Source organism: Sceloporus undulatus, chromosome 1 (assembly GCF_019175285.1).
Source record: "Sceloporus undulatus isolate JIND9_A2432 ecotype Alabama chromosome 1, SceUnd_v1.1, whole genome shotgun sequence".
Taxonomy (NCBI): domain Eukaryota; kingdom Metazoa; phylum Chordata; class Lepidosauria; order Squamata; family Phrynosomatidae; genus Sceloporus; species Sceloporus undulatus.
The window spans coordinates 168,046,192-168,061,301 of NC_056522.1; the positions used below are offsets into that span (position 1 = coordinate 168,046,192).

General features: G+C 39.4%; 1 protein-coding gene across 1 annotated transcript in view; it reads left to right on the forward strand.

Annotated features, from left to right (window-relative positions):
• The window catches only part of ACKR3 (atypical chemokine receptor 3), a 14,567-nt gene extending 8,268 nt beyond the window's left edge, over window positions 1–6,299 (forward strand). The window contains exon 2 of the mRNA XM_042478116.1: window positions 4,928–6,299. Coding sequence (XP_042334050.1) covers window positions 4,955–6,049 — 1,095 coding nt within the window. The 5' untranslated portion in view covers window positions 4,928–4,954 and the 3' untranslated portion in view covers window positions 6,050–6,299. The remainder of the gene's footprint in view (window positions 1–4,927) is intronic.
• The last annotated feature ends 8,811 nt before the right edge of the window (window positions 6,300–15,110 follow it).

Consider the following 15,110-nt stretch of genomic DNA (forward strand, 5'->3'; position numbering starts at 1 on the left):
GGAAGAGCTGTTGGACAGTGAAATACCCTGCCTTGGAGAGTAAGTGGAGTCTCCTTCTTTGGAGGTTTTCAAATAGAGGCTGGATGGCCTTCTGTCTGGAATTAGTTTCACCAAGAGCTCCTGCATCATAGGAGGTTGGACTGGATGGCCTTTGTGGTCCCTTCCAACACTATGATTCTGTTATCCTTGTACCATGCAATGCTTTGGTTAGGTGGCATTTTATACAGCAACATTGTAGAATACTGTAATGGAAAATAGTTTAACATTCCATTGGGAGTGCTTTGATTGTATCTTCCTGGATGGCAAGAGGTTGGACTGGATGGCCCTTGGGGTCTCTTCCAGCTTTATGATTCTACACTGTAGAGAAGAGAGTTGCGGGCTCTGTACCCAGAGCAACCCTTTTGCTGTGAAAATGCAGTGCCTGTCAAACGGTAGGTTTAAACCCATGGACCTACCATGATGAGGTTCTATTGATTGGCAGAGCCTCAACCAGGATTATTTAAAATTGTTATTGTTATACCTTGACCTTCATGTAAATGATCAGAATGTGTTAAATAATGTATGTATATACTGTAAACTGAAAACAGCAAATCAGTCCTGCACATATTTAAGCTGTTTGATCGACTGGGGAGAGAAGGAGGAAGGAAAATTACCAGCAGTTACTAACCAGCTCTGAGATCTGATGGAACTGGTGTTTTCAAAAAATAAAACAAAACACTAGGGGCTCTGACAGAAACACATCGAACTCACCTACTCATTTAGTTATTACAGTGCCTTACTCACTATACTAGGGTGAGCAACTGTGCTGGGGGCAGAGGTTGTCCCCAGCTCATGAATCCTTGGCATCACGCCAAACTGGAACCAGAAGTGGTTTTCAGTCATTTTTTTTAAATTAAAAAACAAAGCAAAACGAAAACCACACCCTAGAAGGAGTTGGGGAGTCAAATTAATCTGGCTTTTGTAGCAGTTTTGAGCATTTTGGTGTGAAAGATCAGTCAAATTATAAAAATTTTGATGTAGTCTGAAGGTTTGGGACATGACTTTGCTAGAGTCCAAAGCATGAAAAGAAAGTGCTGGGAGCTCTATATAGTCTACTTCCCCCCACATTTGCATGGTACTGACAGTTTATCAGTTCAATAAAGTGAACAAGAAAACACTACACTCCATGGAATGGTCCAACCAGCATATCAGTAAAACCAGCTTTGGTTCAGCATCTTTCCTCCACATGTAGGATTATCACCACCTTCTTTTCAGTAAGATGGGAGAGAAGAGCAGGGATACCCATAAAGCTAGGTCTGGGAACCTGGAGACCTCCAGTTGTTGTTGGAATCTGACTCGCTTCAGCTCCAGCCAGAATAACCAAGTGTCACTCTGGATGGAAGCTGTAACCCAGCAACCTCTGGAGAACCATATATTTCTCTCTTCTGACCTAGAAGGAAGAGTCTTGAGAGAAAGGAATACAGTACTGGTTGGTATCAGCTCACTGCTTTACCTTGAAACTGTGAGCTGTATCATTCCCTGCATTCTGGCAGGAAGGTTTTTTTTAAGTCTGGTAGTTGTTTTGTATCTCCTAACTATCATATTTTGCCTGCTTCCATACTGAGTCTTCTTCCTGGTTCAGAAGATGCTTCATTAAAGTATATATTAGATCTCCATATAGGCTTGCCAAGTGAAATAAGGCACAGGGCTTTTGTCCCATTAATGTTCGCATAGAAAAGGGAATTTCAGTAAGTGAAGAGAAATTCCCTCTTCTACACAACTGCTAAAGGGACAAGAGCCCTGTCTCTTCTATCATCAGGCAACATAGTGTGCATTCCCAAAGCACTCCCATGAGGACTGTCGATTCAGTCCTTACTGATGCTTGCTACATAATCTGTTCTCCGGCTTACCTGCTGGGTCTCCAGAGAACAGCAGGGCCTTAGCGATCTTGCCAGAGTTTCCATTGTGATAAAGAGTTATATCTTATAGGGGGGATGGAGTTCAGAGACCTACATAAATACAGGCTGCCCGATAAGCACTTTCTTGGCTAGGAAATGTAGCGGTTTAGTAAATCGAATTAACACTGCCCCAAAGGCACACACCAACAGTGAAGGGAATGGTTATTAGTGTAATCAGCCCATTCTGTAACACTTGTGCCTGGCAAGAGTCCAAGATGACGCATGGGATGTCAAAAAATGGTATGCCCTCAAAAGGAAAATGGGAATTAAAAACACAAAGTAGAACCTACGAAAGATGAGGATGGTCTACACACTTATGTTTTAGGAAAGACATAAATGCTGTTATTTCCACTCAGTCTTATGAGCCGTTCTCTGTCAGGTATAAGGAACCCATGTCTTTCTTCATGTTGTACTACCTCTCCCATCATGCCTGAAAATTGATATGGCTGGCTGGGGCTCATGGGAGCTGGAGTTCATCAGCCTTTGGAGGGACACTGATTGCCCATCACTGTTCTTTGTGATGGCCAAACCTAAACTGCCCAGAAACAGTTCTGATCTAAATGTGGCAGCTTTTCTTTTCAAGAGCACAAAGTTTATTTTCATCTTACTAGCTCATTCCTTATGATCGTTCCCCAAATGCTTTTTTATTTTATTTACTTTTAATTATTTATCAATATACTTGCAGCATATAATACAAAGAAAAGCATATCATTTAGTGGTATTAGGTTTAGTAAAAATCTTACTAATAATGCTTGCATTAATATGGAAATATTTAAATCGATTAATATTAAAGGGGCAAATAATAGCTGGCATCTTGTTGATTAGTCTAAACTAGAGTAGCCCATTGAACATTTCATACCAACTTGCAGAAGAGTGCTGCTTTCACAGAATGGGGGAAGGAGAGATGGATATAGTATGCACCTAGTGTACATCATCTCGCATATCTGTCCTGATCAACCTGATGGTTATTTTTAAAAACTGTATGGAGTCAAATACCATTGGTGCAGTGCGGTCTAATTCTTCTTCAAATTTGTTGCAGTCATTCTCCTTCCAGTATTTTTACCCAGCTACTGCTAAATATCACAGAGGAGCTTTCTTTCTTTATTCTTTTGTAATCTTTTTCACATTCCCTTTTGAAAAGCCTGATTTATGTGCTGCCAGCCCTTTAAAATTACATATATTTTCCCCATGAGCCCTTTATTTGTCAGGTTCATTTAATATTTCTCTGTAACTATGAAACCTAGAGAAACAGCATCATTCTAATATCTCATTTTTTTATTTGTTACATTCATATTATGCTTTTCTTCAAATGAGTTCAAGGCAGCATATGTGGTTCTCATTATCCCAATTTTATCCTTACAATAACCCTGTGAAATAGGTGACGCTGAGAAAGAATTTCTGGCTGAAGGTCTCCTGGCTCATTGAGGACTAGAAGTTTGATCTCCCAAGTCCCAGTCTTATTAGCTTATTGAGACTTATTAGCTGCCCTATTGAATACCTGTTTAGAAATTGATATTGTTTATAGATTGATGGGGAAAGCATTTGGATTGAACCATTCATTGTGTGCCAACAAAACTTTGACAAATGCATTACATTCCAGTTGCTAATGGTGTCACAATATGAGGTGTACATGTAGAAAAACAAAATTATTGGTACAAAAGTAGTTGCAGGATATCAAGCTGCTTAGTTCAGTAGGAGCAACTGTAGTTATTTGACTCTGGATGTCAATCTGACAGAAGACATAGATACCAACGTGCCTTGTTTTGCTGCACAAGGGAGCCGTAGCAGACAAACCACGGGGCTCCCTCGCAAAGCAAAAATAACCCGCAAAAAGCGGGTTCTTTCTGCGGTGCCATTGTGATGCCACAGTGCGCCAATGGCGCACTCGCAGCGTCGCAATGACACCGGGGCGTGCGGAGGCTAGGCGTCCATCACATCAAAATAGTGGCGCCCATGTGTATAGGGTGCCACCATTTCAATGCCCTCGTCTCGTGCTGGGGTGAGGCACGCATGGGCGGTGTGCCCTCAGCCAACTCCTAGCACGTGATGGGGGCGCCACAAAGGCCTGTCTAAATAGGGCCTAAGGTGGGGGGAATGACCCAAATGAGCCTTTTCCATATACTTGTGCTACAGATCACCTTAGTGAATTGTGATTCATTATCTTTCTGTCACCAATGCTACCACCCAAAATAGCTACTTATGTCACCTTAGGGTTGCCTTTGAACTGCTTTCTCCAAGCTTATTCTGAAAGAAATGTTCAGGGTCTCACTGGGAAAACACTATAGCCCAGGTCCCAGTTTTATGAAGAAATCCTGCTAAAATTTAATTTTGTCCACACCCCTCTTAAATTGTGGTGCCCAGAACTGGACAGAATATTCCAGATGAGTTCTGACCAAAACAGAATAGAGTACTGGTACTTCCCTCAATCTAGACACTATACTCCCAGTGTTGCAACCTAGAACTGCATTGGCTTTTTAAGCTGCTGTACCATATTGCTGACTCATGTTCAGCTTATGGTCCAGACTCCTAGATCCCTTTCGTATGTACAGCTATCAAGCCTGGTGTCAATCCTATATCTGTGCGTTTCATTTTTACTGCCCAAGTGTAATACAGTGGACCCTTGCTATCCATTGGGGTTTGGTTCCAGGACCTCCCGTGGAAAACAAAATCCATAGATGCTCAAGTCCCATTAAATATAATGGCACAACAAAATGGTGTCCCTTATATAAAATGAAAAATCAAGGTTTGCTATTGGGAATGTATACTTTTTTGGAATATTTTCAAGCCATGGATGCTTGAATCCATGGATAAAAAATCTGTGGATAAGGAGGGCTGACTGTATCCTGCATCTCTCCCAATTGAAATTCATTTTGTATAAAGTATATATAGGAGAAAAGGCGGTTGTAAGCAATGTGTTGTTGCTGTTGTTGTTTTAGCCAAAATGCTTATCCTCATTTTTCTTGTTTTTCCCTTTTGTATCTTTTTTTTAGACATCTTCCATTCCAAACTGGTCAACTATGAACGCTGTTGACTTGCCTCCTATATTTGAACTTGTAGAAGTCGAGAACCTCACTGAAGCCAATCTCACTTGCAGCAATGGAGACTGTATCACTGTGGACTCCTTATCATGCCCACCTACCCTCAACAAGACTGCCCTGCTCTACACTCTCTCCATCTTTTATATCTTTATATTTATGATAGGCCTCGTGGCCAATTTTGTGGTTGTGTGGATGAACTTCCAGGCCAAAACAACTGGCTACGAAACTCACCTCTATATCTTTAATCTGGCAGTTGCTGACCTCTGCGTGATCATCACTCTTCCAGTCTGGGTGATCTCCCTTATCCAGAATAGTCAGTGGCACATGGGAGAAATCACTTGCAAGATTACTCACCTTATGTTTTCTATCAACCTCTATGGGAGCATCTTCTTCTTGGCCTGCATGAGTGTGGATCGTTATCTCTCTGTGGCCTACTTCACAACCTCCAGCAATGCTAAGAAGAAGAGACTCCGCCGTTGCATCTGCATCTTTGTGTGGCTTTTTGCCTTCTTTGTGTCTCTTCCCGATACTTATTACCTTAAGACGGTTTCTTCCAACAATGAAACTTACTGCCGCCCTGACTATCCAGAGGAGAATGCCAGGGAGTGGTTAGCTGGCATGGAACTGAGCTCTGTTTTTCTTGGTTTTATCATCCCCTTTCCTGTCATTGCCATTTTCTACTGTCTTCTAGCAAAAACAGTATCAGCCTCTAATGACCAGGAGAGAAAGAGCAATGGGAAAGTAATTTTCGCCTATGTCATCGTCTTCCTTGTCTGCTGGCTGCCATACCATGTTGCTGTCTTGCTTGACTTCTTCCTGGCCTTTCATTTCATACCTTTCAGCTGCCAAATGGAGAACTTCCTTTATGCAGCCCTACATGTCACTCAGTGTTTCTCCCTGGTTCACTGCTGCATCAATCCCATACTCTACAGCTTCATCAACCGAAACTATAAGTATGAACTCATGAAAGCATTTATCTTTAAGTACTCAGCTAAAACTGGACTTACTAAGCTGATTGACACTTCCAGGGTTTCAGAAATGGAGTACTCTGCTCTGGATCCAAATGTTAAATAACTGTGGCCTCACAAACAGACAAACAAAAAACTTTTTTTCATGCTTTGTCTTTAACTGGACAATAAATATGACTTAATGTAAAACAAATAGCAAAGGTGGGGGATATAAAACTGTGGAGAAAAACACATACTACCAAAATACTGCATTTAAAATACTGTTTTACCCACTGTCAGTTAATCCACATGATCTTCAGTTAATCTAGTGGAGAAACTGTGCAGTAAACAAAGAGGAGCTTGTAAAATATATTTTTTTAAAATTATATTCTGTTAGGGGAGTAGATAGTCCTTTCCCTTGCTATTTTGACTTTACTGTATACGTTTACAATGTGTTTTTTAAAAAACAAAACAAAACTCCAAGAGAACTCTATTTTCTTGCTTTGCAATTGTATTGGAAAATTAAATATATTTAATCTTGTATTTGAATTGTATTGTCTCTATATTGAATATAGAATGATGTAGTTTTAATATTAGATTTTCAGTTAGTATGCTACAATAAGAACAGAATATTTTTAACAATTGTTAAATAAAAATTGCATGTATTCTGACTTTGCCTTGAGAGATATGCTGTGGCAATATACCATAGTTGTAATATAGTTTATGCATACATACATACATACATACACACACACACACACACACACACACACACATATATATATATATATATATATAATGCTCATTATAATGTGTTGATATTATGTAATGTTTAACCCACACTCACTTAATTGCATTCACTGTCCCATCTCCCTGTTTGTAAATTATTTTTTTAAAAATAAATATCCTTGAAAATAAAGTGGAACTGATAAAGTGATAACCTGTTGTTATTTAAACACACACACACACACACCCCTACAGGCATTATCAATAATTTCTCCCCACTTGCAAACAATTGTAAGGGGAGGTATAGTTTTTAAATGCACACACACACAAGAAGGAAGAGGAGCAAAGGCTGCTTCACTCTCCCTTCTGCCCTGCTGTCGGAAGCCTGGTGGGGCTTTGGACATGACAGGACATGATGAATTAATATTGGGATTGTCTTTCTGGCCTGATCCAATTAGGCATTTCTCTTGTAACAAAGCTGCAGGTTGCTCTGAGACCAGATCTTGATTCACCTGAGAAGGACTTTTTGGAAAGATTTTGCTTGTTTGTTGCTATTCAGACAGTCCCCTTTGGCTCAGCAGTGCAATTTATTCAGTGATTTGATTTGGTTTATAGCTTGCTTTTCTCCCACACTGGCTCACAAGCATGATAAAAAAGAAATGCAAATAAAAGCAGTGTTAAGTGACATTATTAAAACACAATGAAAACCAGTCATTGTATTCAAACAAAAAATGGATTAAAAACAATTTAAAAGCACATTACATGAAAAACAGATAAAGTGCAGCACCCCCAATAAAAGCCCCTTCCTGAGCAATCAGTCAGTATGATAAAAGCCCACCTGAATGAAAAGGTCTTTATCTGTCTGTGGAAGGACAACAAGAGGAGGGGGCGCTATGCAATGGAAAGGCTTCATTGTGTTTTCCTTTAAAACACAGATGGGCAAAGTGTGGCATGTGAGTTGCATGTGATCCTTGGGATCTCCAGAAGTCCACCAAATTCTCCAGAACTTTAAAGAAAAAAATATCTAATTTTTTTCCAGGCCGATTCTTGGGTGATTTTTGCATGTGTGTGAGCCAAAACTAGCCAAAAATGTCCCAGGCGACTTATAATGCAACTGGCCCAAATCCCCAGCCACCCCAGTCTCCCAAAATTATCACTAAAAAGAGAAAAAATGGCTGAAAATTAGTCAAAATGTTGGCCAGCAGTGACATTGCATCACTGCAGTCTGCTGGGAAAGGGGGCACAGGAGAGAAAAATGGCCTCTTCCCCTTGCAAAGTTACCCACCTCACTTTAAAATGTCAGTTTTGGAAGTCTGGAAGTTGGGGAAGGCCGCCATAACATTGCACATTTCAGCAGAGTTTAAAAACACTTCTGTATATCCAAAGTAAGGTAGGGAGATGGTGTAATATAGCCCAAGGGCTCATCGAGATCAAACAGCATGGCTCATATTCCTAAATCCACATGCTGACAGTCCAAACCCATTACATTTAACATACTATGTTTTGTTTGATAGTTAGGCATGCTATGGTATCTGCAAAGCCACAGAGTTCATACACTGTGAACGCCAATGGTTTCTTTCAGCGGAATGATTATATCTAAGCACTACCATAAGGCAGGTAACCACAAACCTCAGTTACCACTTAAAGTAAATGTAACGTGCAAATGAAGGAACCAAGACATTAGGTTTCTTGCTGGAATGGGTTCCTTGTGGCCTTTCTTGCTTACACATTGCTCAACCACATCCAGTCTATTCAGTTTTCAGTGGAGAACTGATCCCCTGGGATGGAGAAGACAAATGTGTGACCCCCACCTCCTTTCTTCCTTGCCACCTTTGTAGCTTTAAATATGATATTCTGTCTGGTTCAGTGAAATCTCTAAAGACTACCATTACTAGGGTATATAATTCCAGCACTATGGTTCCCCCTTCATAGCTGCCTCATAGGGAATCCTTACATTTGTGATTTGGTTAGAGCCCCCAGAGGAGACATTTCTGGCTGAAGAGTCCTAAGGTCCTTCCTCCAATGGACAATCCCAGGATTCCCAGGGTTTCTCTGAAGTGTTAACAAACACATAAGTGGGATGACCCAATAAATGCTGAATAAATCAGTTCTTGCAATTGAGATATGTAAGAAATAGAGTGCCCTAACCATTTATATTTGGGATCAGGGATTTTTAACATGTTTATAAACTACATGGTTGTTGTTGTGTGCCTTCAAGTCATTTCTGACTTATGGCAACCCTAAAGCGAGCCTGCCATGGGGTTTTCTTGGCAAGAGTTGTTCAGAGGAGGTTTGCCATTGCCTTCCTGAGGCTGAGAGCATGTGACTTGTCTAAGGACATTCAGTTGGTTTCATGTGGAAATTAGGGATGAGGAGCAAAGCTGGCTAAATTTTGGGGCAATACCAAATTATTCAAGTTTGTAAAAATTAAAACAAAAGGAAAGTGAAGTGAAGAGCTCTCTGGATTTCTCTTTAAACTGAGGCAAATATCAAATGCTTTCAATTGTAAGCAGCTGGAAAGCTATACACAGAGAGGCAAAAACTTTCTAACTTTACACATATGCTACATCTGAGCTGGCAGTGACTAACCAGGGCAGGGAATGTGGCATTGTGTTTGGCAGCTGAATGAAAAAGCAGCATGCATCTGCTGTGAAAAGGGAAAACTCCATATCAGGAATGGCATCAGAGCAAACAAACAAATCTGCCAACATCATACTGACCTTATACATACTGATGGTGCCTCTACTCTTGGAAAGCTATGTGGACATATGTTCACCACGACTTAAGAAATACTCAATAGAATAGCTTTCCTAAGAGGAAAAGGTGCAGCATTTGAGGCTTTTCAGTTTTGAAAAAATGATGGATGTATAGTGTGGAGAAAATAAATAGAGAAATGTTGCTCTTCCTCAGACCAGAATCTAGGGGACATACAGTGAATAGTAAACAGAGACAGGCCACAGCTACAGCTACTTTGTTCACAGCCACAAGATTTCAGTAATGGAGACTAACTTGAATGGTTATAAAAGGGAATTAGACTAGTTAATGGATGAAAAGATGACCAATGACCGCTAGTCATGATGGCCATGTGCTATCTCCATGATCAGAGGAAGCCTGTATTTTAGTACCCGTTGCTGGGAAACATGAAGTGATGGTTGGCCAGCGTGAGAACAGATTGCTGGTTTGATAGAGTGCAACTCTTCTTTATTTCATTCCCTTCCCAGTAAAAATCTATGTTTTTTTAAACATGGGATCATGGATTAACACATTGTTTTAATGGCTGCAGTGGTTTCACTCATACACTGAAACATTAACAATAAACATGACCAAATATTAATATTTTAAATTTTTCCTGGCTGGCACTGTGATTGCTTATAATATAGTCCCATTGATGTCAGTGTCTCTACTCCAGTGTAGTTTTCTGTGTCTCAAATTACAGGGTGGTGGTGCCATCTGGTGACTACTACTCCAGAAATGTCTTCCATGTCCATATGGGAGAAAAGAGTTTCTTTGGTCTTTTAGTAACAGATTTCTAATAGCATCTTTAACAAACTGCAGTGAACAAGGAGTTTATCTGTAAATATTAATGAATGAAGTAATTTAGATGACTGCTGTTGCCTAACAATCTGTGATCTTTATCATAATTCTAACATCTGGCTTTAACCACACACATGCCACAGTTTTTCCATAAATAATGCCAAGCATCCCAAATATATTATTATTATTATTATTATTATTATTATTATTATTATTATTATATCTTTTATTTATAAAGCGCTGTAAATTTACACAGCGCTGTACATACAATCTTTTAGTCAGACGGTTCCCTGCCCTCAGGCTTACAATCTAAAAAGGCACGACACAAAAGGAGAAGGGAGTGGTGGTGGGGAATGGGATCAGGTCCAGCAGTTCTTCTCCACCTCCGAGGCCTGGACCAAGGCAGATCGACTGGAGGAAGGGCTTGGCTTCTTAATGGATGATATATATAGGACTCTATTAGCAATGTGTTAGGAACTGATGAGTAAATGGAGTCCCGTGGACTTTCAATGCACATTTTTAAGTATGTGGGTTAACATACAATAGTTTATGGAGCCTGATATTCAGAGACCACAAATTCAACTAACTTCAGAAATTCTCTTTCTTTCTTAAGCAAATTTCAGGCCACATAAATGATTCTCAGAAAGTCTGAGGAGGTAAATGGAAAAATCTTAAAAACTCAAAGTTATGCCAGTGATCAAGGAGCAAAACATTTTCATTGCTGCATATCTTTCCCCATCCACTGTTTCCTGCACAGTTCTTCTCCCATTGCCCTATAATTCTCCACGTAGCCTAGCTTTATTTCTCTTAATTACCCCATAGCCTGATTCTAAATTCTGGAATGTTATCAAAATGCTAGGTTCAGAAAAAAATGTATATTGGCCATCTAGGAAATCTTATAACATAGCACTAGACTTTTTATTTGCTCTATGGTAGCTAGGAAGAATAAGAGGGTATACCTGCCCTGAGCAGCTTTGAAAATGACTGTCATTATGTTAGTTTAAATCCTATCCATAATTAAGTCTTGCAATGGAATTTAAATAACCTCTCTGTAAGCAGTAGTCCAGCCTCAAGTATCCTTACTAGCTACACACCTTTTCTAAAAAGGAAAATACAAAACCTGCACATCGGTACATTCAAGCACATCATACCTATCATAGCCAAAGAGATGGGAGACTAATTCAAATAAAAATTGAGTATTGTAGCATCTATACAAATGTTCATAAAAATGGAAAAATATCCTAGCGGCACAAAAAAGTTAAAACTTCAGTCAGCGAATGCATTAAAAACAAGACAAGTAAAACTAACATTCTTTTTTATTGCCATTTTTTCCTGAAGTATCAAAATCTCACATACTGTTGATACTCAACTATAAGTCAACCTCATGTATAAGTTGAGAGCATGTTTTGGGGCCAAAATTATGGATGTTGCTATGAATCATGGATAAGTCTGGGGTAAAATTTAGGGGCATTTAGCAAAGGATCTAAAGGATGAAGCAAAGCAAAACAATGTCAAAGAACTTACAAAATTCCAGCAGACATAGCTCTATGTGCTCACCCTTAAGGCTGGATGGATAAGAAAGTAGAGGGGATTGGAGCTTCCAAGACATATTATACTCTTCCCTTTCACCAGGGCATGTTTCCTTCTTTTTAATAAGAATTCAGATACTGTACTTACATTGACCCCATGGATAAGTCGAGCCAGGTTTTTTGGGTCAATTTTTTGACCTAAATTTCTAGACTTCTACATGAGTATATACAGTACTTTAAATACAGAGCTGATACTAAGTTGAAAATCCAGTTTGGTTTTTGATACTGTGCAGTAACACTCTATTTTATTATTTTAAAGATACAAATGGGTTATTTTTATTATATAAAAAAAGAATCAGCCACACATTATTTTGAAATGGAGCAGAGAGGTTATTAATCAGGTTCCCCTGGCAATAATCTAGATAACTTCTTGTGAAGGCTGTCAGAGGTTGGCAAGCCTTGTTCCTCTTTGAGCTCATTCCTGGACTAAATATTGCTGATTTTTAGATACCAGCTTGTGCTGAAACACTGGGCATAAAGACCATTAATTTTTTTTCAGAAGTAAGAAATAAATCAGTGGCGCAAAGTACAAGACATGGCTAATGAAACACATGTGCACTGTGCTTTGGCATCACGGCTGTCATCCATCTTAGATTCTGAATTGGCTCAGTTAAATATTTTAGACCAAGATTTAAACTAAGATTGGAGGAGGGGTGGGTGCTACAGTGGATCTGCCTTACTTTCTCCCCATCACAGCCAACCTTAGCATTAAAAGTGCCACCTCACCAATGGAGCACATTGAACAAATAAAGCAATTTGAGCTTAATTGCTGCAGTCTCAGAAATCAAAGTAATTAGTGACCCAGGAGTAGGGTTTTGCTGCTCATTTCCTGAGAGTAGAATTTCCTGTTCTATCCTCATTATCCATCTGTTCCTAATGTGACTTTCTGTTCCTTTAAAGCTCTGTCTTCCCTGAGTACTTTCTTCTCTTTAGGCTCTTTTCAAATTGCACCCTGCTCCTCTGCTTTTGGGATTCTTACCTCTGAGTATTTTCACTACAGTTATTCTTCCGAGTGTTTCCAACTCATTGACTTCAAGGCACGGACACGGATGACAGGGAGACAGGTCTTACAAATGCAGGTAATATGAAGGGAAACATAGCTTCAGTGGATTAGAAGCAAAACAATTCTGTTTTAGCTTTTCAGTCTTAGGTTCAAACCTTGAATATACCCAATATCATTTGGTTTCAGAAGCTAAGCAGTGTCAGGTCTGATGAGGACTTGGAGGGAAGATCGGCATGAAATATGAGCCAGCTCCAGGTAGAGCTAGGAAAGAAACCTAGAAAAGAAACCCTGAAGAGCTTCCATTCAGAGAAGACAAGACAGATTCTCCAAAAACTAAACAATGTACATGCTCAAACCACACAAAATAGACAAAGTAACATCTCATCTAGATCTGCAACCACTTGTTTTTTGCCTGCCTGCCTGCCTTCCAGAAGAGTATTCCCGGCTGTGTCCAAATACTTTCATAGACAGGCACCCAGAAACATCCAGTTAAAACATACTTATCCATGACTTCACTGTCCATACTTAGCAAATGGTTTCCAAGTGATTAAGGATTTAATGAACAGATATTCAAATTATTAGTAATATTTTCTATTTTTAATTGGTTTTACAACATTAATAGCAATTTACATTTGAATAATTTACTTCATGACAACCCTTATATTAAATACTTTCCTAATTTTGAAAAAAAAGTTTGTTGTTATGTGACTTCATGTTATTTCCAACTCACTGAAATCCTAAGGTGAACACAATAAGTGCCCCCTCCCCCCCATCCTGGATTCTCATTCTCATATGATATTACACTCAGCACTATTGAAGCTGGCCTGGGATGTCAGACACTATTCTCCACAGATAGTGATGTGTCACAAGTTGTTAACACATGTTCACCATGGTAATATTGAATCCCCATCACATATCATACTTTACAGAAAAGAACTGTAGTAGCACTATAGCCACAAAGGAGCTTCTTAACACATTCACCTATCTGTCATCAGATATGCTGAAATGACATGATGTCTATGCATGTGTGAGCCAGACCTCTCCAAAGGCATGTGGTGGTATTTTTTTCGGGGGGGGGGAGTGTGCATGTTATGGCTTCTGATTCATTGCACGCATAGAGGGATGAGATGTATGATGTCTGGTCCCAACACATATATACATGTTCAGTTGCATCCATAACAAGCTGTATGTGCCTAAGGAATGTTTATGTGATTGAAAACTGTACAAACGGCACATCCTTCAGTTGTGCAGACAGAGCTTACACTCTTACCTTGAGCTGAGAGGGTAGAGCTTAGGGACAGTGTATTTAATTTTTCTTGAACTTCTGTGCATCAATCTACACATAACCATTTTGAAGGGTATATGATCAGATGATTTTACTGTAGTGTGGGACTCATTCATACATACATGGGTATTATTTTTGTGTTTCATCACTTGGTAAGTTATTGTTTGATGACCTACACCCAAATGTGTGAATTGCCTCCACTGAAAATTATTGTTTTCACAGTGGTGTCATTGGTACAAAAATCTGTGAGTAGTTAAAATGTTTGATTAGAAGCAAAGGCTGTTTTACACATACAGATCTTTGATGCTGCGGACACCGAGTGATGAATGTGTGGACGCACTCTACTTGGGGCATTTTGAGAACATTAAAACAGGCTGGATCCTGAACTGGTTATATAGTTTTGGAGCAGAAAATAGCCAATCAATAGAGCAAAGATGATTCAAAGCAGCTGAGAATTTGCCCCATGACCTGTAAATGTTTTCCCCCACTCAGCCTTCTATCCAGTAGTTTAAAGCAGAACTTGATGACTGACAAGTTTTCTTTTACTTTCCACACCATGAAAACACATCGATGCTTTCTACTGTACTATTTTCAGAATAAAGAAGAATTAAATTTCACTCTAACAGCACAACACTGTTAACACAAAGGTCAGGAAATCTTTAAGTAAGGTCACTGTATCGATTGCAGCAGAGAAAGGATTAACATCAAATAGCTGGCCATGAAAGGCTGAAAGGAAGTAAATTCAGCATGATATATTGAAACCTGTTTCTTTCATACATAGTAGAGCTACTGACATAACAGGTTTATTGTTCAAGCCAAGATATGTTGCCTTGCCAACTTATATTCTGAGCTATCCAAGCAGATTTAATGTTTGTGCAATAATGACATCTCCTTCCCCCCTCCCCTTTGTTCCTTTCCCTTTCTTAAATTGTTAAAGAAGAGTTCCTCCTTACCTAGGAAATGACCTTAATCAATTTAGTTCCACGGATAAGGATGACAACAGTTTATCTGTTTTGATGCTTCAGAACAGAAAACCTTTATTGATCTGAAC